Source organism: Prionailurus viverrinus, chromosome A1 (assembly GCF_022837055.1).
Source record: "Prionailurus viverrinus isolate Anna chromosome A1, UM_Priviv_1.0, whole genome shotgun sequence".
Taxonomy (NCBI): Eukaryota; Metazoa; Chordata; class Mammalia; order Carnivora; family Felidae; genus Prionailurus; species Prionailurus viverrinus.
This window is the reverse complement of record NC_062561.1, coordinates 129,141,927-129,169,836: the sequence shown is the minus strand read 5'-3', so window position 1 is coordinate 129,169,836 and position 27,910 is coordinate 129,141,927. Positions and strand designations below refer to the sequence as shown.

Genomic DNA, 27,910 nt, shown 5'->3' with positions numbered 1-27,910 from the left:
AAGGGGCATTAAGGAATCTACTCCTGAAATCATTGCTTTACTGTATGCTAACCAATTTTGATGTAAATTTTAAAAAATAAAAAATGAAATTAAAAAACAAACTAAAACAAATGAATGAAAATATTTAATATATCCACATGATAGAATATTATGCAGCCATGAAAAGGAATGAAGTATTGTTACATGCTATAACATGGTTGAACCTTGAAACATTATTCTAAATGAAAGAAGCCAGACACAAAATACCTTATTTTGTATGATTCCATTTATGTGAAATGTTCAAAACAGGAAAATCTGTGGCTGTGATTAGTGTTTTCTACGAGGTGAGGGGAGGAGAGAATGGGGAGTGAGTGTTAATTGGTATGAGGGTTTCTTTTTTGAGTGACAGAATTATTCTGGAATTAGATAGTGGTGATGGACCTAACTTAATAAATATACTAAAAACTGCTGAATTGTACATTTAAAGATAATTTCATAACAAAAAACAGAGAAAAAGAACCAAATTGGACTTTAGGACTTAAAAAAGCACAGTATTATAAGTGGAAATTTCATTGAATGGGTTTAGGAACAAATTAGACATTGCAGAAGAAAAGATCGGTGAACTTAAATATACAGTAATAAAAGCTAGCCTAAAGAAAGCACAGAGGGAACAGGGTCTAGAAACAAAACAAACAACATGCGTCAAACACAGCCCTAGTGACATATACAGCAATATGAAGTAGTCTAATATACTTGTAACTGGAATCCCTGAAGGAGGTCCTTAAAAACTAGCTCATGTATTATATATTTTTTAAACCACATCCCTATCATTCTTGGAACACTTTCTTATTTTCTGGCAGGAAAGGTCCTTATTCTTTCTTTCTCAGGCATTTCTTCAAGGATTCTTGCTTCCTGTGAGTAGAGAATGATATATAGAAGCCAAGATTTAGTAGTTGTTGTGTTCATTGTTATTGGAAATATTGTCTGTAGAAAAAATAATTCTCCAGTGACATGAAATGAGTGACCCTGAAATCTGATTTCCAAACTTTCACTTTAAGTACTATTTGGGAGGAGGATAGTGGTTAAATTGTCAGTGTGGAGAGTAATACAAGAGACATCTATGTGCCCATCACCCTAATTTAACACATATACTGTGCAGTGATACAAAACATCCATGTCTTTCTCTATATCTAGAAGCTGAACTACTGGGTTGTTTGCTATTTACATCTTTACTAGTTGAAGCAAATTGCTTTCCAGAGTCACAGCAACTTACACATATATTAGAAATATATTTCTGTTGGACCATTTTTTTTTTTTTTTACCAATGCTTGGTTTCATCAGGCATTAAATTTTTTTAATTGGGAAAAATTTAGTTACTAAGCATCAAATGCACTTTACATCAATAACTGCAGTACTGAAATTGTGACATTTTAAGTATTTTTCTCAAAAAAGTGTTGATTTCTGCCCCCCCCCCCCCCCCAGGAAACTTGGAGATTCAACTATATACATTAACATGGCCAGTCTATGTCATTATGGTTTATTTAATGCTAATCTCAACAGGTGTTCATATTTCCATCTACAATAAAGTAGATTGTGAACTTCTTATATTGTTGAATTTTAGCAAAACTCCATGAGATAATTTAAAGGAATATCAAATTTTTGAAGGGCAAACTCCTAAAACTCTACATTGGGATTGCATTTTTGCTTCAAGCTCATCTAACTGGAGAATACAGGCGATTTTTCTTTCTTAATCCCTTGGAGAACTATTTCTGCAATAAGTCTTGTGTCTTCTTAACTATGACTGGGTGGTTTTGAGAAAGGTTATCAGCTCTGTGGTTAGTTTCCCACAGTTGTTAAAATTCTGTCAAAAGCATTTTAATAGTTTACAAGAAAAAACACTTGTTTTTTCAAAGGCCACAGGAACAGGAAAGAAGTAGCACTTCTTATTTGTATAAGCACAAACATTTAAAGCTACTCATGCTGCAGGTAAATCCAAGATAGTATTCAGAAGTTCTATAAAAATGAATAAAAGATAATCTTTACTTCTACCGCGCCAAAAGCCAAAATTTAGATCTGCATGAGAGATGCCCTGTAGCAGTTCACTGGTCTAGTTTAAGAGTTCAGAGTCCTTTTTGGCCCAGTGATGTCCACATGCCAGATAAATTCAGTTCATTAAATGGAAATTAGGGCAAAGACTCCGTTCAACAAAGCACAGGGATATGCTACTAGAAGTGGCTGTTCTTCCATGGCTAATGCAGAATTAAAAATTTTGGAAGGGGAAAAACTGCACCATCCAATAATTCCAGCAGTGAGAATGACTCTTGCCATTCCTTGCAGAGCTGGAAAGTAGGATCATGGGAAGGAGACAGTATCCACGGACACTTGCCACACAACCAAATGAAACACCTGTCATACTCAGTTTAGTAGACAAAAACATTCCTAGACATCCAAGTGCACTTATGCCACATACATAGCCAAACTGGATTTTGCCAGCCAGTAACGATGTGGCTCCAAAGACAAGGCAAAAAACCATTGGTTGTGCCAAATCAGTCACATTCATGATGCTGCCATCTGCCACTTGTAATGGATGTAACACTGTTCATGTTTTTTGCCAGATGTGGTCACAAGTGATACCTGATTCTTCTAATAAAGGTGGCTTATCCTCAAAGTGTTTTCCATAGACAAGCTAATGTGTTAGAGTGTATGCCTGAGTTGGCTGGAAAATTGGCCCAGTATGTGGCTGTTATGGCTGCCTCATGTCTAGAGGGACAAATTGGCCTTGCTGTGAGTAGTCATAGCCAGCAAACTGTTTGCTATAGGGTTCTCTACTTCCTCCATAGTCATAGGATTTCTGTGATTGGTCATCAATGCTGTAACTTGTCTGGTAGAAATCTGTGTTTGTTATCAAAGCCTGTCATTGCACATGATCAAACTTGGCAGCAGTGTCAGCAACCCCCCAAAACCCCCAAACGTGGCTTAAGATCCCCAACTGGCCCTGTTGCTACATGTTACAAGGCCAAACAATTGCTGGGGCTTTTTAATTTTTGCAGTCTGATATGTGTGAAAAGGAATCTTGTTGCTGTTTATTGGTCATATGGATTTCTTCTTGGGTGAAATACTTTTTCTGTCTTTTACCCATTTTTTTCTCTTGGTTTCTTCCTTCCTTCCCTTTTCTTTTTCTTTCTTTCTTTCTTTCTTTCTTTCTTTCTTTCTTTCTTCTAAAAATATATTCTAGGTACTAATTCTTCATACCTTGTGTCTTGCAAATATATTTTATAGTCTGTGGCTTCTCTTTTGGTTTTAATCAAAAGGTAAAAAAAAACCTTTTATGTTCTATTTTGGTCAAATTAATTTACTTGTGTATCTTAAGAAATCTTTCACAAAGAGATTCTGTACTTTTAAGATTTTTAAGTTTTGCATTTCTCATGTTTAGGGCTCTAATTTCTCTTGATTTGTTTAATTTATTTAAATGAATAAATAATTTATTTTAACTTTATAAAGTTGACTTTATTAAGGTATAATTAACATACATAATATACAATTAATATGCACTCATTTTAAGTACAGTTCAGTGAGTTTTGATGAGTTTATACTAGTGTAATTAGCATTAAATTAACAGGTCATTTCCATTAGTTCTGAAGGTTCTCTTGTGCTCTCTCTTAGTCCCCAACGCCACCCCTGGCACCAGACAACGAGAAATAGAAGCTTTTTATCTGATAGATTAGGTTTTCTTTTTAAGCGTTTCATACAAGTGGAATTATACACTATGTACTTTGTATCTGGCTTGTTTTGCTGAGTATTCTAGTGCATGGATATACTACAAACCATAATTGGTTTATCCATTTACTTGTTGCAGAACAGGTGGATTGTATCCATTCTTGGGCCATTATGAATAAAGCTGTATGAACATGTATCTTAACTCCTTTTGAGTAAATAGTTAGGGGTGGAATTGCTGAGTCATATGATAAATGTATATTTACTTTCATTATGAAACTGACAAGGTATTTTCCAGAATTGTTGTGCCATTTTACATCCCCATCAATGATGTGTAAGAGTTTTGGTAGTTCTACATCCTTGTCAACATTTGATACTGTCAGTCTTTTGTTGTAGCTCACTTAGTAGGTGGGTAGTGCTATATCTGTGGTTTTTAGCTGTATGTATCTAATGACTAGTTATATTGAGCATGTTTTCATTTGCCCAATGGCTTTTCTGTTATCTTCTTTTGTGAAGTGTCTATTGAAATATTCTGCTTTTTATTGGCTTGTTTGTTCTCTTATTGAGTTGTAAGAGGTGTTTGCATATTCTGCCTATAAGTCCTTTCTTTGATTATGTATTGTAAATATTTTCTCCCAAATTGTGGTCTTTTGTTTCTTTTCCTTAACAATGTCTTTGAAAAAGCAGAAGCTTTTAGTTTTGATGAAGTCTATTTTATCATTTTCTTTTATGGTTCATGCTTTTTGTCTCAAGAAACCATTGCTTACCTTTAAATATCATATTTCTTCACATATAATGTTATCATGTTACCGTATCCTTTTTTTTTCTCTTTTCTATCCTTTCTGATATTATCATCATCCATTTTGTGTGATATATTCTTTTATAACATTTGTAATCAACCCTGCTGTATGTTATTTTTTCTTTGGGTAGGTAATTTTCTTTTAAAGAAATTAAGGAACACAAAGCAATCTTTTATTCACATATTATTCTTTTCATTTATTCACATATTAATCTTTTCTGGGAATCTTCATTCCTTTATGCAGATCCATCTGGTATCATTACCATCTGGTATCATTTTCCTTCTGCTGGAATAATGTCCTGTGACATTTTTATGGTATAGGTCTCTTGGCTGTAGATTTTTAGAGGGAGGTTGGGGTTCTGAAACGTCTTTCTTCAGACTTAATTCTGGAAAGTATTTTCAATGGATATAGAATTCTAAGATAATTTTCTTTATTTAGCACTTTGAAGGTGTTTTCTGGCTTGAGTAGTTTCTGAAGAAAAGTCTATGGTCATTACTTATTTTTGTTCTTCTGTTTGTAATGTGCCTTTTTTCCCTCTGACTGTTTTTGAGATTTTCTTTATCACTGATTTTGGGAATTTAATTATAATGTGCTTTTAAGAGTATTTTTTTGTGTTTTTTGCCCTTTTATTCATTGAATTTCTTTATTCTGTTGATTTATCGATTTCACCAAATTTGGAACATTTTTAGCAATTATTTCTTCAAATATTTTTTTCTGTGACTCCTACTTTTCTAATGACACAGAGTTTAGGTCATCTGATGCTTTCCCACAGTTTGCTGCAGCTCTGTTTATTTTTTTCCCTACTTTTTTGCCTACTTTGCTTCTATTTTGGCTGATTCATTTACTGTGAATTTAAGTTTTCTTTTTTCTTTTTTTGAAGTGTTAATCTGCTATGGTTCTCACCTAGTGAGTGTTTCTTTTGAGGATGAGGATTTTTCATTTCTAGAAGTTCCATTTGGTTTTTCTTTATATCTTCCATTTTCTCCTTCCTGTATTTATATATTTTCTAATAATATGAGAACATAGAATATCTTTTGTAACATACTTTTCTCTAAGTTCTTTATCTGTGGCTATTTTTATGATTTTCTACTAATTTTTTCTCCTGCCATGGGTCATACTTTTTTGCTTCTTGGTATGTCTCGTGATTTTGTTTGAACAAAATGTTTTTCCTTGTTGAGTATCTGAATTTTGTTATCTTCCTTTGAAGAGGTAAGCTTTGTTCTCTTAGGCAGTTAATTTAATTGAATTTCTTTTTGATTCATTTGTGTCTTATTTTTAAATCTGTTTTTAAGGCCAGATTAGATTAACCTTTACTGAAGTGAAGTTTGGTCCTACTATTGAAGCATAATCCTGCTGGGCTTTCTGTGGAATGCCTTCAGTGATCAGCAGGGCTCTCTTCTATGTGAGCTCTGGGAACTGTTCAGCTCAAAGCTCACTGGTTGTTTTTTGTATGACCTCCTAGAGTTTTGCCTTAATCATGTATATGCATTTCAGTGTTCATCAGAGTCTCAGGGGATTTCTATGCAGGTTTATGGAACCCTTCTTCTGTTTAGTTCCCTGCAGTTGGAACTCTGCTTTGCAATGTCCAGCTGACTCAGCCTCCACAAACTCCAATCTGTCTCTTCCGTCTGCTTGAGCTCTCTGTCTCTGATACATGATTTAGAATGTGCCTCTAGGCATAATGTGGGGAAATTGTAGAGCTTGTTTGTTTTGTTCTCTTTTCTCAGGAATTATGGTACTGTTTCGCTATCCCATGTATAGAAATTGTTATTGCATAAAATTTGTCCAGTTTTCTAGCTGTTTGTGGAGGGAGGGTTAGTCTGGGCCTTGTGTAAATTAATAATTTAATTTTAATGATTTAATTTTTTTCCTGACATATGGTTATTAGGCTATTCCAAACACCTTTTTTGAACAGACCATTCTTTCCTTGCTGATTGGTGATGACATTTCTGTGATGTATCAGGTTCCCAAGCATACTTGGGCCTGTTTCTAGACTTCCAAATTTGTCGTGTTGGTCTTTTATGTTTTCTCATGGTAGCATCATACTGTTTAATTAACTATAGCTTTGTAGCAAGTCTTGCTTTCATGTCAGGTGAGTCCCTACTCCTAATTCTTGCCACTTATGGACATGAGATAATTTCTTTGGTGTTTTTCTCAATGAACTTTTTATCTATTTGAATTACTTGATTGGAGTAAGCAACAAAAGCAGGTCAGCTGTTGTAGTTCATCCTTGAAATGTTGTGTTCAGCCACACAGTTGCTATGTCAGTTAGCAAATTAAACGCTGTTGAAAGGTAAGCCTTTTGCCTAAAGAACAACTTTCACCTAAGTTTTAAGACTGTAGCGTTGTACATTATACATTAGTAGTTAATTCTAACAAAGACTTCTATAATCTTTAGGTTAACAAGGGGCCAACTACCAAATATTGTGATAGTTCTGTCATTGATGGCAACAAAGGCATCCACATTCTTTCAGCTAAAAAGTCAAGAAAAATTTAAGGGTTGTTATAGATCTTCTAACATCAGTAAGTCAGACATAGCTGTTTTTACCTAATAATAATGTGGGCATGAGATTGTTCCAGTGACCCAAAAAGTCATAATTGTGAGTCTTTCTGAATTACACATGGTCAAGTTGACATAACCATTGCATGAGATGATGTTTACATATGTTTATATTTTTTTCCATCCTCTGTCATGGGGTTATGCAACTGCTGAGGCATATAGGCTTGAGGAGGGCATTCTTAGATGATTTGTTACTCAGTAATACAGTTCTGCTGGGGCATTGTGGGACTTTATTTATTCTCTCATCACAGAGATCCAGAGCCAAATTCATGTCTGTGTACTAGTGTACAGTACATTTCTTAACTGACTTTTTAAGAAAATCTAGCCAAAGTTGCATCTGATTTGCATCCTATTTTCCACCCTGGTATTAGTCTTAATGCTTTAATTTAGTAGTAGTAATTGTAGTAGTAGCAGCAGCAGCACCTATCATCAATGCTATTAAAAGTTTCAATTCACGTAGGCTTTCTTTTATAGCCTATGGGCCCTCAGTTCAGTACAATGATTCGGTTTTATGGCCGTCCACCACAATTTACTGCTGGGTTAATTGGGATTCATGGAGGTTAAGTGACTTGTCCAAGCATATACAATCAATGGGACCGGGGACTTAAGCCAGATATTCTAGTTCCAGTCCTAGCAAGGGAGGACTCATTGTTATTCCTTCATTCATATAGTCATTCATTCACATGTTCACCACAGAATATATTTAGTAAGCACCTGTGATCTACCAGGTGGTGTTCTACCTGTTGGAGGTATCAGTAAACAAAACTGAAAGGAATCCCTGCCCGTGTAGAGCTTACATTTTAGTAAGGCAGAGGGGAAACAATGGTAGATAACAAAAAAGTAAATTCTGTAGTGTATTAGGAGGTGATAATGTATAATTAGAAAAAACAGAGGTGCCTGGGTGGCTCAGTCGGTTAAGTGTCTGGCTCTTGAATTTGGGTTCAGGTCATGATCCCAGGGTCATGGGATTGAGCCCTGCCTCAGGCTAAGTGTGGAGCCTGCTTGAGATTCATTCTCTTTCTCTCTTTCTCTGACACCCCTACCCTCCCACTCATGCACACTCTCTCTCTCTCTAAAAAAAAAAAAAAAGAACAAGTAGGGGGCATTAGGAGTACCAATTTTTATACCTTTTGGGAGGTAGGAACACTTTAATTTTTTAATTTTATCTGATAAATTATTAAATTATGTCAAAATGACAGGTTTTGTTGTAAACCTTTCAGAGTATGTTGTTTAGAACAATGTTCTGCTCCTTGCCTCCCTCCCCAAGAAGCAGTGCTGTAAAGGACAGCTAAGTTATAAGATCAATTTATAGAATGTACTTAATTCATTATGATTTTAGCTGTAGTTAAAAGCTAATGGTACTGTAGGCCTAATCAGTCCCTACAGTGTTTTGTTTTGTTTTGTTTTGTTTTGTTCTTCCTTCCTCTGGTAAAATACATTCCAGGCTCCAGGAGGGAGTATTAGGAGCCCCATAGTTTCATGTTACTCTTCAAGCTTTGGGCATAAGCAACTCTCCTTCCTTCCACATTCTAGAGTGTTGTTCAGCAGGAGCTTCCCTCATTCAAACTATTGATGGTGGCTCCTCCACAGCCAGAGGCTGCGGCATTGTTTTGGGGGAGATTAGGAATTTAATGGAGGAAGGTATCAGTAGCATTCTCTTTTTACAGGAGGTGGGAAGTTGGCAATTGGAATGAATTGCAGGGAGTTCTCACTTGGGATCCATGGCAGAAGGAAGGGAGTCCCTGGCTTCACAGGGGGCCCAGTGAGTTATTGGGATGTATGCGAGTCAAGGGTGGACTTTGTCTCCTATTTGTGTAGGTTTGTGTAGATTAATTCCTGAGATGGATTTACTGAAACATTCTCACCCTAATTTTCATAAAACCCAGAATCATGACCAACTCCAAGTTTGGGATTTAAGCAACTGGAAGTTTAGAATTTAGACTTTTTAAAAGATTTGATGAATGTAACTTTTATGTGTTAGTTTAACAGTGTCCCAACAAAGAAATCTGAAAATTAAAAGCAAATTGATGTAGTCTTGATCTTTTTCCTTTTTACTACCTTATTTTTATAAGGTTTATTATTGTGATTTTCTTCATAAATATTGTACTGGAAATATTGTTTCATAACTTCAAAATTTACCATTTTTTAATAGCCATGTAATACTCTATTGACAAATAGGTATTTGAATGTTCACCTGTACTTTATCAGGAAGTAAGGCTTGCCAAAGGAAATGGATTATGCTTTCAATTAGCTTGCTCTCTCTTTAATAAAACAGTACATATATACAATATACCTATTGTATATATACATGAATCATAATAAAATAAGGTAAAGTCTGTCAAAAGGTGTTTATAATTTGGAAAAAGAAGGGATTTGTGGGCTAATGTGATAGAAAGCTTTATGGAAAAAGTAGAAGGCTTTGTGGAGAAAGAGATTTAGAATTTAATTAGTTCTTACTAGTTCCACTTCTTCTATCTTATCCAGACTGTCATCATGCTTCTCATCTTCCTCCTTCTGTGTTACCCCCTTACAATCTCTTCTCTCTAGAGCTGCCAGAATAAAAAGTAATTCAGGTTAATGATTCCCCTGCCCAGAACCCTCCAGTGTTTTCTGAGGTCACTCATAATAAAACTCAAAATTCTTAATGGTAGCCTACGGGGTTCTGCCTGGTGTGGCTCTTACCTTCCACTCTAACCTCCTTTCCTGTTTGAATGCTCTTATACACTCTTCTGTCTTCACACTGGCCTCACTGCTTTTCCTCACACACTCCAAACATACTCTCGTGTCACAATCTCTGTCATTGCTCTTTCCTCCACCTTGGAAATTTGTCTCTCAGATAACTTCCCTGGCTTACTCTCATTTCCTTCAGATCTCTGCTCAAATTTCACCTCCTTAGAGACTTTTCCCAAAAAACCAGAAATGTTTTTCTGAGCACATCCCATCACTCCCCTGCTCCTTTCTTTTTTCTCCATAGCATTTTTCCACCTGCCATATGTTTGTACCTCTTTGCTTATTATCTGCTGGAAAGTAAGCTCCATGACATCAGGCAAGGATTTTGTTTTTATTTCCTACTGTATGTCCTCTTCTAAAATAGTTCCTGGAATACAGGCAAGGCTTAATAAATATTTGTTGGATAAGTGAAAGAAAGAATTAATATTTGATCATAAACCTTTTTTCTTTTCATAGACCTGATTATATAGAGTTGAAAGAAGGTCTAGTGATGAGAATCAGCAGCAGTATTTTCAGTGAACATCTAGGATTGAACTTGGTGTATTAAAGCTCCCCTTCTGCCTCCTTTTCTCTCCCATGCCCACCCACTGCCATCAGGGCCAAACCCAAGCTCCTTAGTCTGGCGTTCAAGGCCTTTTCGGATCTCATCTCTGTTGACCTTTCCAGCTTTACTTCTATGCCAAGCCTGTGCTGTGTCCTAAGGAATGACTTATAATTTCCCTAATGTTGCCCTTGCAGATGTCTCTTGCAGCACCTCTCACATTTTGCCATTTACAATTTTTTAATGGGTGTCTCCTCATAGCACATCAGCTCTTCAGAGTGAGGGACCTGGCATATTTTCATATTTCCAAGACTTGGCACAGTTCCTGGCATATCATAGATGGTCAGAAATACTTACTGGGTGCCAAAGATGGTTTTGCCTCTAAGAGAAACCATTGGGAACTTGAAGAGGTTGGACATGGAACAAATAAATTGATGAAAGCAGTTTCTTCTCATTAGAGGGTTTGGATGTGGATGTGTCTGGGGACAAATGTGGTTGAAGAGAGCACAGTATTAGAGAACCGTGATTTGTAGCACAGTATTAGAAGACTGTAGTTTGGTTGAGGAGGGCTGGCATATAACATGATTGAATCGGTACACTTAGCTAGGAAGAACAGCTTATGTGTGAGGAAGGGTTATTTGATGTGTGTTGTTTGGAAAGAAGTGCAGCCATCTGGCAGTGGTCTGACTGTAGGCCAATCGGACCTGTTTTCAGGCCGTGAGAATCCTGTTAGATGGTAACCCTGCTCATCCCAGGGACATAATACAAGGGGGCAATTCAGGGCAGCAGTGGCACATTCATATCTTTGCTCATGCTGTCTTCATCCTGTAGTAACTGTGAGTGTTGAGTGTTAGGTTAGACTTAACCTGACTGCTCTTGGTTTGCTGGGAAAGAATACTACAAAAAATCTGAGAGAGGGAAATGGCTGTATTTGTTTTATATATTTGTCATCCTTAGTTGATGGTTTGTATTTTTGGTGCCAATGCATTAGATCTATAATCATTGGGCCCAGCGTAGTTGGATATGTGTACATGTTCTATATAATTTTAATGGTACATAATTTGAAAAATGTAAACATAATGGAGTCAAGTTGGCTATTGGTTTTAAAAGATTAAAAACTTCTTTCTAAATCAGGTTTGTTACAGAAAGAGAAAATGGCTATTGAAGCATTTCAGGTTTGCTGCCTCCTCCTGCCACCTGAAAATAGGAGGAAGTTACAGCTGTTGATGAGGATGATGGCAAGAATCTGCCTAAATAAGGAGATGCCACCCCTGTGTGATGGCCTTGGTACCCGAACACTGGTAGGTTGATCTCTACCATCTAACTTGACTTCAGTTTTGGCAATAAAATCCACCTGAGTACAGTTTACTAGCTTGGCAGCCAGAGGAAGGTGCAAGGCAGGCTTGCTTGTAGAGCCATCGCTTGGAAACCACCCCAACACTAAACACTTTGGGTGTTAGTGTCTTAAATAACATAATGCAAAGTGGAGAGTGAGTAGGGATAGGCTCTGAGTTTAAAGGGGTCTGCTGCCTAGGGCCTACTGTCAACATAAAGAGAAGGAAGGGTGGACAGTGAGGATAAGCGGTCTCTCAAGAAAACAGTATTCTTTCCTCCACGACAAAAAGGGTGGTGAAGCATTTGTCACTATAACAAGTGGATGCAGCCTGTATAATGAGGTAAAGGGGAAAGAAGTAAAATACAGAGTTGGATCAGATAGCCTGGTAGGGAGATTGAGAACTTGTTCACTCAGGTTATGATCTTAGGGTCCATAAAATATTCTCAGTTTTGCTTACCAATGTATGCTAATTTTATTTTATTATTTTTTGAAGTTTTTATTTATTTTATTATTATTTTTTTAATGTTTATTTATTTTTGAGAGAGACAGAGACAGGATGTGAGTGAGCTAGGGGCAGAGAGAGAGGGAGACACAGAATCCGAAGCAGGCTCCAGGCTCTGAGCTGTCAGCACAGAGCCCGATGCGGGGCTCGAACTCATGAGCTGTGAGATCATGACTTGAACCAAAGTTGGACGCCCAACCAACCGACTGAGCCACCCAGGCGCCTCTATCTATCTATCTATCTATCTATCTATCTATCTATCTATCTATTTATTTATTTTTGAAGGAGAGAAAGAGCAAGCAGGGGAGGAGCAGAGAGGGAAGGAGGGAAAGAGAATCCTAAGCAGGCTGTGCTCTGTCAGCGCAGAACCTGATGTGGGGCTCAAACTCATGAACCGTGAAATCGTGACCTGAGCCAAAGTCAGACGCTTAACTCATTGAGCCACCCATGTGTGCCACATACGCTAATTTTAAATTCTACTTTGCTAATGTTAGTATGTCTTTTAAAATAGGGTTTATGTTTAGAATTTCTTATTACAAAAATTTTTAATTTTCCTCAAAATTGGAGGCCTTAGAGCAAATTTAATGCTTCTTTGAGGTGTATGTCCTTTTCACGTCCAGGTGAACCATGGTGTACCTCTGGGGGTCCTCTGGTCCAGTTTTAGAAGTGTGGGGTGGGGTAAGATCAGAGGAGCACTCAGTGCCCAATAGAGGGATTCTTGACCTTGGTTTTGGTTGGGTAGATAGGTAATGGGGCTAATGGGCCTTTGTGAAAGGCTGAAGAAAACTTTGCACTGTTCCCCAGGAGGATACACATGTAAAATTTTGCATACAATTTCAAGGCATTCAGATTCCCTAAGGTCCATAGTCTCCAGGTAAAAAATGTCTGTCTCCGTGTCTCTCTGTACACGTACATGTGAATGAAAAATAAAGGATCCTCTGCATTAAGTTGATGAAATGAAGTCTAATTAAGCAGAATTACATGATTCATGCTTGTAGGTTTCAAAATAAGATTGTCAGCAGTAAAATTAGTAGGAAAAGGAAAAAGTATCTATCCAAAGGATAGTATTAAAGAAGGAAATAGTTAATATGCCTTCTATGAAAGCAGCTACATAATATTTTTTATATTTCTGCTTTTTGTAAAGTCAAATCATTTAATGAACTTGTTACAAAGTCTGATGATTTTGTTCAAATGTGATTGTTAAATGTACACCCAAAATCCTAGAGAAAATTACAATTAACTGGGAAAAAACATAACTGTTGAGGCATTTATGTTGTGCTAGCAGATTTTAAAAAAAATCAATAGTGAAATAAGGATATTAGTAAACTAAATGGCTTTAAAGTACTTTGAACTTTGAAATGCAACATGATTCAAGTAATGGTAGTGATAATAATTTTCAGAATTCATTTATAAATGTTTAAAACTGTCTGTAAAGGGGTGTGCTTTAAAAACTGCTCAGACAAGCATGTGTGCTGAGTCTCTGTGAGATGAGACGCACCTTCTGTTTTGCTGGTTGATAAAAATCAGCCCATCTCAGATGACCAGGTATGGCCAGGTGCCAGATTAGATGTGTACCCTGTCCTGTGGGCCATTTCTCCCTGACTAGTCACATTTGCTTTTGCAAATTAGATTGAACTCAGTTCATTGTAGGGAAAGAAGACTTCATCTGTGTTTCATGAAAAAATACCTCCCCTTCTTGTTTCAGATGGTTCAGACATTTTCCCGTTGCATCTTGTGTTCCAAGGATGAAGTAGACTTGGATGAGTTATTAGCTGTGAGGTTGGTGACGTTTCTAATGGACAATTACCAAGAGATTTTGAAAGTCCCTTTGGCCTTGCAGACCTCCATAGAGGAGCGTGTGGCTCATCTACGAAGAGTCCAGGTAAAGAAAGGGATGGTACCAGTCCTTTAAAATTGCCAGAAGAAAGTCATGTAAACTTGCTAGGTTTCTTGGAACCTCTTGTTGGGAAGAAGTCAGTGAATAAATCTGTACAAAGTGCTTCCAACAGGGCTTGCTGCATGGTAAGCTCTATATGTGTTTGGTATTATTGAAAACTTATAGAATGCTTACTTGGTTTGGTTATGTAATCAATGCTGCATACTTCTGATTGCAACTTCCTTAAATGAATTTGTTTAGAATCTGCATATACTTCCTGATGGAAATGATTTATGTGTAATACATGTCTTGATCATAATCGCCCTGTGACCTACATACAATTGATATTTGCATTTTTTCGATCAGTGAGCTAAGGCATGGAGAATTTACGTCACAGAGCCAGGATTCACACAGATAAACTCAATTTCCAGAATCCGTGGTCTCTCATACCACACTGCCTCCAAAAAACGTGGTGTGGTAGAAGAATGGCCTTAGAGCTGTAAAGTCCTGGCTGGGCCAGTTCCTGGTTTTCCCTTTTCCTGGTTTTGTGGCCTTGGGCAAGTCTGTTAACCTCTCTGAATTGTAGTTTCTACAAGTGTTAAAATGGGCCATACCTGCTCTATAAAATTGTTGCTAAGAGTAGAATACTGTATTGTAAAACCCCTAGCATAAATGTCTGACTTATAGCAGGTACTCGTTGAAAGGTAGCTTTTACTATTGTTCTGTTAAAATGATGCAGAAGAAATGTAATGCATAACTATTATATGGGCCCCAAGTGGGGTTTGTATGTCAGCCTGTGGGAGCAGAAACTTGATAAATGCAAGCAAAAGGTCTGCTTAGCTCCTTTGGAATGATTGGCCCTCTTTCTGCTTAAGCACTTTTTGAGGTTCCACGATTAAGGACCAGTGAGCTGCTACCTCCCAAAGTATTTTCAGGGTGAATAACAGTTCACCTGTTTCAGTGTGCAATTTAAAAATTAAAATAAAAAATTTTGGGTAATTGTCAACCTAATCTATTGAAAGAATTTGGAAACTATAGAAAATGTACACCAAAAACTCTAAGAGTAACACTACCTATTCAGTTAGTATTATCGTCTTTCAGATGTTTTTCTGTGTCATGTCTTGTCTTGCCTTGCCTCCCCCCTTCTTCTCCCTTCCCTTCCATTCCCTCCCCTCCCCTTTCCTCTCTCTCTCTCACTCTTGCTCTTTTCTTTTATGCCTTATTTTCTTTTGATAGTACAACAAGAAATATTTCCCATATCACTAAATATTCTTGACTGACACCAGGGTTGTTGAGAGCTCAGACCCTGGAGCTAAGTGGTACTTGTGTTCTTGATATACCCTTTATTGGCCCTGTGACCTTGGGCACATTTTATAAAATGTCTCTGCTTCAGCCTCTACCTGACAATACCTACCTCCTGGGGTTGTTTTAGGGATTGAATGGCTTAAGATGTGTAAAGTGCTTAGAATAATATTTATCACATACTAGGCCCTCCGTTGGTAGCTGCTGTTAATATTATCATCATCATTAGTGTTATGTCATTCCACAGTATTGTTATTATTGATAGTATAGTGTTCGGTAATATGGATATATACCATAATTTATTTAAATGGGTTTCTTTGGTTAGATTGTTTCCATTTCCCCCTCTATTTTGCAAACAACCTACCAGTAAATATTTTTGTAGCTAGATTTTTTTTGGGGGGGGGTGTGGTGGTAATCCTTGATTATTTTCTAAGAATAATTTGTTTTAAGTTTATTTATTTATTTTGAGAGAGAAAGAGAGAGAATCCCAAGCAGGGTCCATGCCATCAGCACAGAGCCTGATGCAAGGCTCCATATCGCAACCATGAGATCACAACCTGAGCTGAAATCAAGAGTCAGATGTGGGTGTATTTTAAGTATTGATTGCATATTGCCAAATTTCCCTTTAGAATGATTATGCCAATGTATATTCCCATGAATTGTCTAAGAAAGTGTTCATTTCTTTGCACCCTTGTGCTACTTTGGGTATTATCATTAACACATATACCTTTGCTGTTTTAACGGGTAAAAAGTATAACCTTAGTGCTGTTTTAGTTAAATCTTCCCTCCGCCCAATATTTCTATGACCCTAACCTATAAAAAAGGTAAAGAAGAAATACTTCACTGAATTTCTGCAGGGAGAATTGATAGCAGTAGCTATGTTCCTCTATATGCTTGTTGGGTTTGTGTGTCCCATAGCACAGGCATATGCTGCAGCAGCTTATAACTGAGCCCTTTGCTCTCAGTTGAGGATCAGAAGGCTGAGCTGTGCTGATTCATTTAACTGCACATTATCATGATCTTGAGGAGGGCACTGCTCTGGCACTACATAAAACCAGTAAGCACTCATTTGTCCAATTACATTTTCTCTGTTGGAAGTACTCAGTAGAATTGCTGACCAGTTGTTTGAGTATCAGATTTCTGTTCTCTCATGTGGACTACTCAGCCCCTACAGCATGTGAGATTTAGGAAAGTGCTTCTCTGAAAATGAACAATGTTACTTGGATTGTTCTGGGGAAATTACACAGCTGATCCTGGGATAGATAAATTGTGAGGTAGGTGTTATTTTTGACACCAACCTTTTATCAGCCTTGACTACAGTCCTCTTCTTCCTTTGCTATCTTTAATCATAGATATCTAGAATTTTCCTTACTAGGCTTCTGGCTGCAGAAGAACAAAAGGTGTTATATTTTTGGGAAGATGGAACACTTTAACTGAGGTCTATCCTGATGGGGCTTTGTCTCTAGACCTACATCATTGGAAACTCCTCATAGAGTATATGTGTGGTTTACTGTATTCACAGAACTATGTGTTTAGATCTGTAGGAAGAACTACAAGACGTCTTTCTGCTAAAACTATGTGAAAGATGTAATAGTCAAATTTTTTAAGTCTTAGGTATTGGCATATCCCAACAATCTCTACAGTTTTAGGGTGGGATAGTTTAGGGGTGATTATGATTTGCACTCATTTACATTTAGAGGTTGTCTGAAATTGAGCACCAGGAAGATCAGATCCATCTACTCTGACCCTAAATGTGTGGGGAATTTTTGAAGTCTGTCCATATTCAAGTGGAGATCAAAGAAGTCCAACTGAAAAGAACTCTGGAGTGACAGTGACAACTGGGGATTGAACCAAAGTGCTTTTCAAAAGGGCTATTTTGAAGATTATGATTCTGATTTTGGAGAAACTGTGGTGATTGGCAGTGCAAAGAATCACATGTAAAATTCTTTAATTAAAAATTTATTGACCTAAGGGGCGTTCAGGAATCTACTCCTGAAATCATTGTTGCACTACATGCTAACTTGGGTGTAAAGTAAAAAAAAAAAAAAAAAAAAAAAAAAAAAAAAAAAAAAAAAAAAAAAATCATTGTCTACTAAAGTCTGAGGCCTGTGTTTTGTTAGGCTTGCTTTCTGGAGATTTAGGATTTGATTTTAGTGGACCATGTTTCCAAGTTTCTTTGTATGCCTTATGATCTTTTGTTGAAACTTGGGCATTTGATAAAACACCCACATCACCTCTTTGCAGACTGGCTCCATGCAAAGAAAAGTCTTCCCCTTCAGCCTGGCATGAAGGCCTTTATTGGGCATGGGTCTTCCCTGCGTCTGTGGGTGTGCTTTGTTCCCAATCCGCCTGTAAAAATGTCTGCTTTTTAAATGTATTAATTTCTATAAGAGTTTCACAAGTCCAAATCCTAGACCATTTGACCACCTTCGCATTGACAGACTCCACTGTTCTTGTTTTTTAAAAGATTTAATTTTTTTAAAGTAATCTCTACACCTAACGTGAGGCTTGAGCTCACAACCCCGAGATCGAGTCGCGTGCTCCCCCGACTGAACCAGCCACATACCCCAATACAATCCCATTGTTATTTATGGTTTGTGGTCATCTTTAGCAGTACAATTCATTCTACCTCTCTCTTTTTGACCACAGATGTCATCCTGGTAATCTTTGGCAAGAAGGCACTGGCAAAACCGTGATGTAAATTTTTGGAATTAAGAATAATGAGAAATTTAATAAAATTTAATAAAAAATAAAATTGGAGGAAAAAATATTTGAACTTGTATGCACATTATGATCCTCAGAATGTATAATGATGACAAAATTACAAGTTGACTTGAAAATCCACAATTGCAATGGGACGTTTTAATATATCCTATCAGGAAATGGATAAGATAATATTTGTTAATATCTAACAGTTAATAAAACATTTTAAGGAACATGTACAGAAAAAAATTATTACCTAAAAAAACACTTTAATTTCTTTCTAATTGAAGTATAATTGCCATAGTGTTACATTAGTTTCAGGTGTATAACATAGCCATTCCATAGTTCTGTACATTACTCAGTGCTCCTCACAATGAGTATGGTAACTATACAACATTGTTACATTATTGACTGTATTCTCTATGTTGTACTTTTCATGTCTATGACTTATTTATATTTTCTAACTGGAAGTTTTTACCTCTTAATTCCCTTCATCTATTTGCCTATCTCCCCCCATCCCTGTGCCCCTTCTTCTGTATATGAGAGTAAATTTGTTTTTTTTTAATTTGTTTTTTTTTTTTTATCCCAGATGTAAGTGAAATCATATGGTGTTTGACTTTATCTATCTGACTTCACTTAGCAAAATATCTTATAGGTCCATCTATGTTACCACAAATGGCAAGATATCATTCTTTTTATGGCTGAGTAATGTTCCATGTATATAACACTTTTTTTTTTGAAGTTGCAGTATAGCTAACATACAGTGCTATATTAGTTTCAAGAGTGTAATATAGTGATTCAACAGTTCTGTACATCACCCAGTGTTCATCATGACAAGTGCACTGTTTAATCCCCATAACCTTTTTTTACCCATCCCCCACCATCTGTCCTGTGGTAACCATCAGTTTGTTCTCTATAGCTAAGAGTCTGTTTCTTGGTTTGTTTTTCTCTTTATCCCTTTGCTTGCTTTTTTATTTATTTATTTATTTATTTATTTATTTATTTATTTATTTATTTATTTATTTATTTATTTTTGGTTTGTTTCTTAAATTCCACATATGAGTGAAATTATATGGTAATTTTTTTCTCTAAGTAACTTATTTCTGTTAGCATTATACTCTCTAGCTCTATCCTTAATTGTTGCAAATGGCAAGGTTTTGTTCTTCGTGTGTGATAAACGTAGGTGTGTGCATATTTATTTTCAAATTAGTATTTTCATTCTGTTTGGGTAAACATCCAGAAGAGGAATTACTGGATCATATGGTAGTTCTGTTTTTAATTTTTTGAGGAACTTTCATACTATTTTCCAAAATGGTTGCACCAATTTCCATTCCACTAACAGTGCACGAGGGTTCCTTTTCTCCACATCCTTGCCAGCAGTTGTTATTTCCTGTCTTTTTGATTCTAGCCATTGTGACTGGTATGAGGTGGTATCTAATTGTGGTTTTGATTTCTGTTTCCTGGATGATTAGTGATGTTGCGCATCTTTGCATGTTTCTATTGGCCATCTGTACGTCTTTGGAAAAATGTCTTTTCCGGTCTTCTGCCCATTTTTAAATCAGATTATTTGTTTTTTTGATGTTGAGTTATATAAGTTCTATATTTTGGATAGTATAACCTTATTGGATATATCATATGCAGATATTTTCTCCCATTCACTGTGTTGTCTTTTTGTTTTGTTGAGGGGGTTTTTGTTTTTGTTTGGTTTGGTTTGTTTTGATTTGGTTTGTTTGTTTGCTATACAAAATCTCTTTATTTTAGTGTAGTCCCAGGAGCTTATTTTTACTTTTGTTTGCCTTGCCTGAGGATACATATCCATAAATATGTTGTTTAGGGTAATGTCCAAGAGATTATAGCCTATGTTTTCTTTTGGGAGTTTTAAGATTTTGGGTCTCAACTGACTAAGCTACCCAGGTGCCCCGGACCATTGTGTTTTCATTTTCATTTGTCTTCGTGTATTTTTTTTTTTAATTTCTTCTTTGATTTCTTCATTGATCCATTGATTATTTAGTTGCACATGTTTTTGTTTATTTCAGGTTTTTTGTTTTTTTGTTTGCTTTTGATAACTGATTTCTACTTTTACACTGTTGTGATTGGAAAAGATGCTTGATATGATTTCAGTCTTCTTAAATTTACTGAGTCTTGTTTTGTGGCCTAAGATGTGATCTATGCTGGAGACTGTTCCATGTACATTTGAAAAGAATGTGTGTTCTGCTGTATTTGAATGAAATATTCTGTATATATTTATTACGTCCATCTAACCTTGTTGATTTTCTGTCTGGATGACTTCTCCATTGATGTAAGAGGGGTGTTAAAGTCTCCTATTATGATTGTATTACTGTCAGTTTCTCCCTTTATACCTGTTGATATTTGCTTTATGTAAATTAAATATATGTATTTTTAAAGTTTTTACGTACTTATTTGTGAGAGAGAGAGAGAGAATGAGCAGGGAGGGGCAGAGAGAGAGGGGAACAGAGAATCTGAAGCAGGCTCTGTGCTGACAGCATAGAGCCTGATGTGGGGCTAGAACTCACAAACCATGGGTTCATGACCTGAGCAAGGTCCAATGCTTATTCAACTGGGCCACCCAAATGCCCCTGAAATTAAATATTTTTAATGGATGCTCGTTTATTTATAGGTCTTGGTATTATGTTTCCTCTTTTTTCTTCCTTCTCCCTTTTGCCCTATACAATGTCTGAATATTTTTTTTCTTGATTTTCAGTATTAACATATTTGGAGATGGTTGTAGAACTTCTCTCTACATAACAGCCAAGCTATATGTGTTTCTCTGTCCATCCCCAAGAAAGAGAGGATCAGATTCTCCAGATGTGGGAAGGGATCCACAAAGTGTGGTCAATATTATAATTGTTTTGAATCATTTTTGTCAACATGTTTAGTTTATGTTTCAACTTAAGATTTTATGTAAAAGAACACGCAGGTTTTTTATTTATTAAAATGGATCTTGGGTTTAAAAAGGTAAACATCTCTTACTTAAAACTGTGACTGTGATATTTTTTTTGAAGTTATAGAAACACTGTTACCTTTTACCAAAGAGTTTTCCCCAAATTGAAGAATGATGTGGTACCTTTAGTAGGAGATATGCTGTATTTGATCTGAACTAATTTTTGCAGTTTATGTGAAAATATACTTATGCCATTCACTATTAATCCTTTTGCCTTAGATAAAATACCCAGGAGCTGATATGGATATCACTCTATCTGCTCCCTCATTTTGCCGTCAGATCAGTCCAGGGGAGTTTGAATACCAGAGAGCATACGGCTCTCAGGAACCTCTGGCAGCCTTGCTGGAAGAAGTCATAACAGATGCCAAACTCTCCAGCAAAGAGAAGAAGAAAAAACTGAAGCAGGTAAAAGAAGAATATTCTTTAGAAGTCATTTCTTCTTCTGCCTGCTGTTCTTATATTTTTTCTTTTTATTCTCTGTTTTACTAAGTTTCACATAAATCTCATCTTCTATGACATAGCAGTTTTGAAAGTATATTACTCAATTTATACATTCCGGCAGTCTCATTGTTTTACACAATTGTGGTCTGTTTTCCACGTCTTTATTTTCCAGTGTAGATATTTTACCATTGTTGAACTCTTCATTTGTGGAGCTCTTCTCTATTATTTGTCCTTTGTTTTGGTATGTGGCTTGATGTGTTAGTGGAGTAATTACTTTAAATTCAGAGAAACTATCAAATGAGGACAGGTTCCTTTTGATTTTTTTTTTTTTGAAAGGCAAATTATACTGAATTTGCAAATAGAAAATGTGTAAAACTGGAAAGGCTTTGGTTTTAGATCACCAGTATCAAATTGTTTTTTTGCCTCGGGCAGCACTAAAAGTTTTTAGTTCCTGCTAGGAACAAGGTTTAGGGTTTCATTGAATAGTGTTTAACTCACACTAGATTTACTTCAACCATTCTTAAAGTATTGATTCCAGATTAAGTGAATTGTTTTTATTTTTGAAGTCTGACTCCTGCAAGCTTGATCCCTGATCACATCATGCATATAGGATTATACACAGATCACCAGAGTTCTAGACTCCCAATCGTATTTTTCTCAGTAATTTTGGAGAAGAGTTCAGTGTTGAGGATGAAGGAAAAGCATATTGCCTCTCTTTAAGCTTTTCATAAAGTCATATATACTGGAATGTTTTCCCTTCCATTTGAGCAGAAGCAGGTGGGACTGAGTTGGAGAAGCTGGGAGATCGTGAAATGTAGTTGGGCCAAAATTTTCTTTAACTGTGTAGAACATAAGTTATTTTCAAGTCAGGATTACTTGTGAATATTTTTAAAGTGAAGTCTATTTATAGTTAGCAGTGGGGGAAATTTTAAGAAATAAGACCAAAATGAGAAGTGTATTTGAAGCTTTGATCAAATTTAAATTGAATTAGATCTATAGCAAGTGGAATCAAATGATCTTACCAAAAGAAATGGATTTGTGTTGGAGTGAATTTGATTACGATTAGTTGTCTTGTTATTCTCTTTTCTGATAGAGAACAATAAACACTGAAACAAAACAAAAACAGCTTGTATGGAATCAGATCAGAAAGTCTTTAATTTTAAAATTAGATCTCCTAATTTTATTGGCCCTTATGTGGGTTTTTTTTGACTCATCTTGAATCTTTTTTTTTTTTTTTTTTTTTAGTTTCAAAAATCCTATCCTGAAGTCTACCAAGAACGATTTCCTACACCAGAAAGTGAAGCACTTCTGTTTCCTGAAAAACCGAAACCGAAACCACAGCTCCTGATGTGGGCACTAAAAAACCCTTTCCAACCATTTCAAAGAACTAGAAGTTTTCGGATGTAGTACTTACATTGCTCTTAGAGATCTCTGTTGCTGTTGCCTCGAGCAAATTGGTGGTTATAGGAGGATTATGGCGATGGAAGAAAGAAGAGCAGAAAATAGAGGCTACGGAAAACATAAAGTTACCGGACTTCCTAAAATGTTGAGCCATTATCAGTATTTTTGTAAAACCCAATGCTATTTTTAAAGTGTACAAGTCAGTTAAAAGTTGAGACAAATGTATAGTGGTATGGTTAATATGCGTGTCTGTAATTGTTACAAAATTTGTGGGTAGTTTTATTTTTTTATTTGTTATCTTTCATGGTGTTAATAAAATAATTGTACATTTCAGTTACTGATGTCTTTGTTATAACCAAGTTTTAAAAATAGTGTATGTACTTGAATAAGAGAGACACTGGGTACTGCTACTGTGATGCTCTTGACTTCACAGCTTAATAGTTGTGACTTCTCTTTGTGTAAAATTTGGTTTTCATTGTTGTACAGAGAGTCTTAAGGCTCCACATTATGACTGTGTCTTTTATTGCAGATTCGTTGGATGTTATGACAGCTTTAACTAAAGCTGGTTCTTTTAGAACATATATTAACTGGTGTTCACCTATATGTGGGGTTGATTTTCATTTGCCTGCAGTGGTATAATTTCAGTCTTGGCTGGAGATGGAAAATTGAACTGAGTAATCTTTTTGGGTCCCCTTGTTCCTGTGATTGTGAGTCAGGTCTTTGTTGTTTCGTGAAAAGCACAAATAGGTTAAGTAAAACAAGACTACTTCCTTTGTATTTCTCCCACCTTCCTCGTCCTTTGGAAAGTAAATGGAATGTAAATAAATACTGGTTTTTGTTTTTTTATGCTCTGTGGTGTTTCTTTTTTGGTATTTATTTAGTTCAGTTAGAAAACATCTTCAGATGCTGAAGTTCATCATCTTGGCCAGTGTCCTCACATCATTCATTTATTTCTATGATAAAATGAGTGATGTTTAGGCTTTTTATGAGCCTTCAGGAGCCTTTGTCCGTTGTGGCTAAGTGATAGGATATCTCTTGAGATTAGAGTACATAAAGACCCAGTTTGCTTTGCCCTTTTGCAAATAATGGTACACTTAGAGTATGGAGCATCTGGAAGCCTTCTTCTGTAAGTAATTACCCTAAATTTTAAGAGTAACAGTCACTAGTTGGCTTTGGACTGGATTTCCTTGCCTTTGCCCTCTGGCCCTGGTCTTTTGTTGCAGAATGCCTCCTACATGTGACTCAGATTTTGTTTACTTACAAGTGGATAAAAGTATTCCTCTTGGTTTGGATACCACCTTTCCCTCCGAATAGGTAAAAGAATGGGAGATTTTTAGTATTTCAGGATTTGTTTTCAGATCTTAGAATGATGTTTAGAGCAAAGAATAAGTCTACTTCTGCTTTCTTTGCGCTCCGGTAAACCTTCCCATTGACAGTGTCTAGGAGTTCTTTTTGCTTAATGTCCTCACCAAAACTTGCTATTGTCAGAGTTTGAATTGTTGTCAATGTGGTGGGTGTATAATGGTATCTCATTATGGTTTTACTTTGTGTTATGGATATGGTTTAGCCAAAGACTTCTACTGTATATGTTTTTTTTACTTTTTCCATTTTTATTCAGATTTTAGTATCAGCCTGTCAAGCTTTACACATGTGCGCGCGCGCGCGCACACACACACACACACACACACACACACCTCTGAGATTTTGATTTGGATTGTATTGAATTTATAAATCAATTTGGAGATAATTGCTATATTTACAATATTAAGTCTTCCAGTGGATGAACATAGTTTATCTTTCCATTTATTTAGAATAAATGAGAAAAAAAATCTCTGCGAAGGTTTGCAAATCGTTTGTTAGATGTGTTCCTCCTAGGTATTTGATACTTTTAAAAAATATGTTAGTATCAAAAATTTCAAGTATATGCAAAAGTAAATAGTATCCATCCCTAACTTCACTAGTTATTATTGAACTGAAAAATACCTCTTGTTTGATCCTATTATGAAGGGGGCTATTTTTAAAATTTCCACTTTCAGCTTCTTGCTTATATATAGTATAAAACTGATTTTTGTGTACTGATATTTGTATCCAAACTCCCTGCTAGGCTTTCCTGTTTTTTTTAATGTGTATTTATTTTTGAGAGAGAGAGGAAGGCATAGAGAGAGAGGGAGACACAAAATCTGAAGCAGGTTCCAGGCTCTGAGCTGTCAGCACAGAGCCTGATGTGAGGCTTGAACTCAAGAAACGTGAGATCACGATTTGAGCTGAAGTTGGACTCAACTGACTGAGCCACCCAGGTGCCCCTAGTCTTTTCTATTCTAAACATCTAGTGTGATTTTTTTTTTTATTTCCTACATATTCACTACATAATAAGCAAACAATGACAGTTTTTGTTTTTCATTTCTGCAGTCTATGGAATTTAAAATGTCCCCAGTGACCCCTGCCTGTTGGTATTTGTGTAATCTTTCCTTGAATGTTAAGTTGGGTGTAGTGACACATTTGTAACAAATAGAATATGACAAAAGTGATAGGATATCTCTTGAGATTAGAGTACATAAAGACCCAGTTTCCGTCTTGCTTGCCCTCCCTCTCTCTTTCCCAGGCCTGCTCTGAGGGGAAAGCCAGCTGACCTGCGTGAGCTGCCCTATGGAGAGGCCCCTCAGGCCAGGAACTCCTGTCTCTGCCTTCTAGTGAGCAAGGACGTGCGGCCTGCCAACAGCTGTGTGAGCAATCTTGGAAGTGGCTGTTCTGAAGCCTGCCAGCAGTCACGTGAGTGATCCTGCAAGCACACTCTCTCTTAAACGTTGAGGTCAAGGCAGCCTTAGCTGACGCTTTGACTGAAGCCTGAGGTCCTGAGCCAGAGGACTCAGCTTCATTGTGCCTGGATTCCAGACCCACAGAAACAGTGAGATAATAAATATTTGGGTTTTCCAGTCACTTAATCTGGGGCTAATTTGTTATGAAGTGATAGATACAATACACCTTCCAATTCGTCTTCCCTCCTTTTCTCCCTCCCTCCCTCCATCCCTCCTTTCTTCCTTCCCTCCTTCATTTTTTAGAAGTATTATAAACTGTCACTCTTTATGTTTAGCAATGTACTTGTTTGCAGTCTTTCCATATTATATTTTAGTTGTGTCCCTTATAACCATCATATAGATTATTTTTTAAGATGCCAACTTGACAATTTTTGTTTCTAGTCAAAATTTTGTAACAAATTATATTTAATAAAATTCTATATTTGTGTATAAACATTTATTGATGTTTTACACCTCTTTGTCTCTACTTTCTTGACTTTTTTTGAATCTTACACCTAATTTCATGTTTTCTTCTAATTTGAAGCTCAATATTCTGTTTCTAATTTTCTTATTGGGTCCCTAGAAATTACATTTTACATACTAATTTATCAAAGTTTAAAGTCAGTAAATACCTTTTACCCTCCACGGAGGCTGTTCAGGGACCTTAAAGCACTAACAACACCCTCCCAAATGAGGTATTATTCTTCTGATATATTTTAACTTTATTAGTTTTAAACCTCATACTATATTGTTTTTATATATAGTATTTGTTTATTAGACTTACCCATGTTTTACCACATTTCTCCTTAGAGTACATTCTTCAGAACTTAGTATTTGCTGGTTTTTGTCTTTTTCATTTTGCCCTCATTCCTTTTTTAAATAAATAACTTTATTGAGATGTAATTCACATGTCATGTAATTAACCCTTTTAAAGTGTATAATTCAGTGGTTTTTAGTATTTTACGTTTTATGTTTTTCTTATATCAAAACTTGCCATTTTAATCATTTTTTAGCGTACAATTCTGTATAAAGAATGCCTTCATTCTTTACAAATATTTCTGCTGCTTACAGAATTCTAGGTTGAAGGTTTTTGTATCTCAGTACGTTTTAGTCATTCATTTGTTAGCTGGCTTCCATTGTTACTGATGAGAAGTCTGTTGACACTCTTTATAGATAGTGTGTCATGGTTTGGCAGCTGCTGTGTATGATTTTCTCTTTATCTTTGGTGGTCTGCAGTTTACAATGACATTTCTGGTTTATATAATGTACTCTTTCAGTGATTATTCTGATTGGTTATTTGTGGGGCCTCTTAAATAAGAGGATCAAGGTCTTTTACTCTCTTAAATATTCCCTTTCTCACAATCTCTCCTCTGCTTTTGATTCTTTAAACATATTTTAGATCTTTTCATACTATTCTCTGTTTCTTAATCTCTCATGTACCTTCCATATTTTTGCCTTTCTGTGCTGCATTCTGGATAATTTCTTTACTCTTTCTTCCATTCCAGCACATTTCTCTTCAGGTATGTTTAGTCTACTATTAAGTTCTTGTATTTGCTACTTTCGAATTTATATCCAGTTTACAGCTCAGGAAACAAGACTCAGTAAGGTTGGGTAACTGCCCTAAGATCACCCATCTTGTGAACAGCATAGTAAGCGGTCATGACCAGCTGTGACTGCATTGTCCAGGCTCCTGACTCCGATGTCTTATTGTCTCCCATTGAGCATTGTTTCATGGTTTTTATGAGCACCGTTTGATATTTGTGTATAAGCTCAGACATTATTTTTTTGGCCTATGCTTTGTAAAACTTAAGAACTCAAATTTCTTTTTTATCGGCAGTGTTTTCAGTGGCCCTACCTACCTTGCCAAATTCATTTCCACTCTTTTTCTGGTCACTTTCTATGAATATCTACTAAAGATTTTTCACTGAATTTCCTACATATCCCTATAAAAAAAATTGCAACAGTGATGAAACTAGAGTGTTTTGTAGAAGCTCTCTGGTGCAGTCATGTATCGGCTTTGTAGGTATGCCTTTTAAGGTATTGTGATAGGCAGGATGAGTAGAAAATGTCACAGGGATTATCATTGATCTGAGAGACTGCGATCAGGAATTTATCAAACGAGTGTTCCATACAGAAAATTTGGGGGTTCTAAGGCACATTTCAAGATTGAGTATATCCCATGTAATGGAATTCAGCCATTCTTCATTCTCATTTCTCATACATCATTGTGTTCCTGCATCTACCTTCAGGGAAGTCATATTTGGGCTC

The 27,910-nt window shown here is 36.2% G+C and overlaps 1 protein-coding gene, 1 non-coding gene and 1 pseudogene across 3 annotated transcripts in view; 2 read left to right on the top strand and 1 right to left on the bottom strand.

The window, feature by feature from the left end:
- Window positions 1–23,691, top strand: part of DEPDC1B (DEP domain containing 1B) — an 84,384-nt gene extending 60,693 nt beyond the window's left edge. For both annotated transcript variants that reach the window (XM_047877456.1, XM_047877464.1), the window contains 4 exons: window positions 11,459–11,625; window positions 13,868–14,044; window positions 21,225–21,410; window positions 22,692–23,691. In XM_047877456.1, the coding sequence (XP_047733412.1) occupies window positions 11,459–11,625; window positions 13,868–14,044; window positions 21,225–21,410; window positions 22,692–22,853 (692 nt within the window). In that variant the 3' untranslated portion in view covers window positions 22,854–23,691. The remainder of the gene's footprint in view (window positions 1–11,458; window positions 11,626–13,867; window positions 14,045–21,224; window positions 21,411–22,691) is intronic.
- On the bottom strand, window positions 2,152–2,897 carry LOC125176278 (protein YIPF5-like; annotated as a pseudogene).
- LOC125147517 (small nucleolar RNA SNORA18) lies at window positions 16,773–16,903 on the top strand. Its single transcript, XR_007145226.1, has one exon. It is a non-coding gene; the product is annotated as a small nucleolar RNA SNORA18 (small nucleolar RNA).
- Window positions 23,692–27,910: the final 4,219 nt, after the last annotated feature.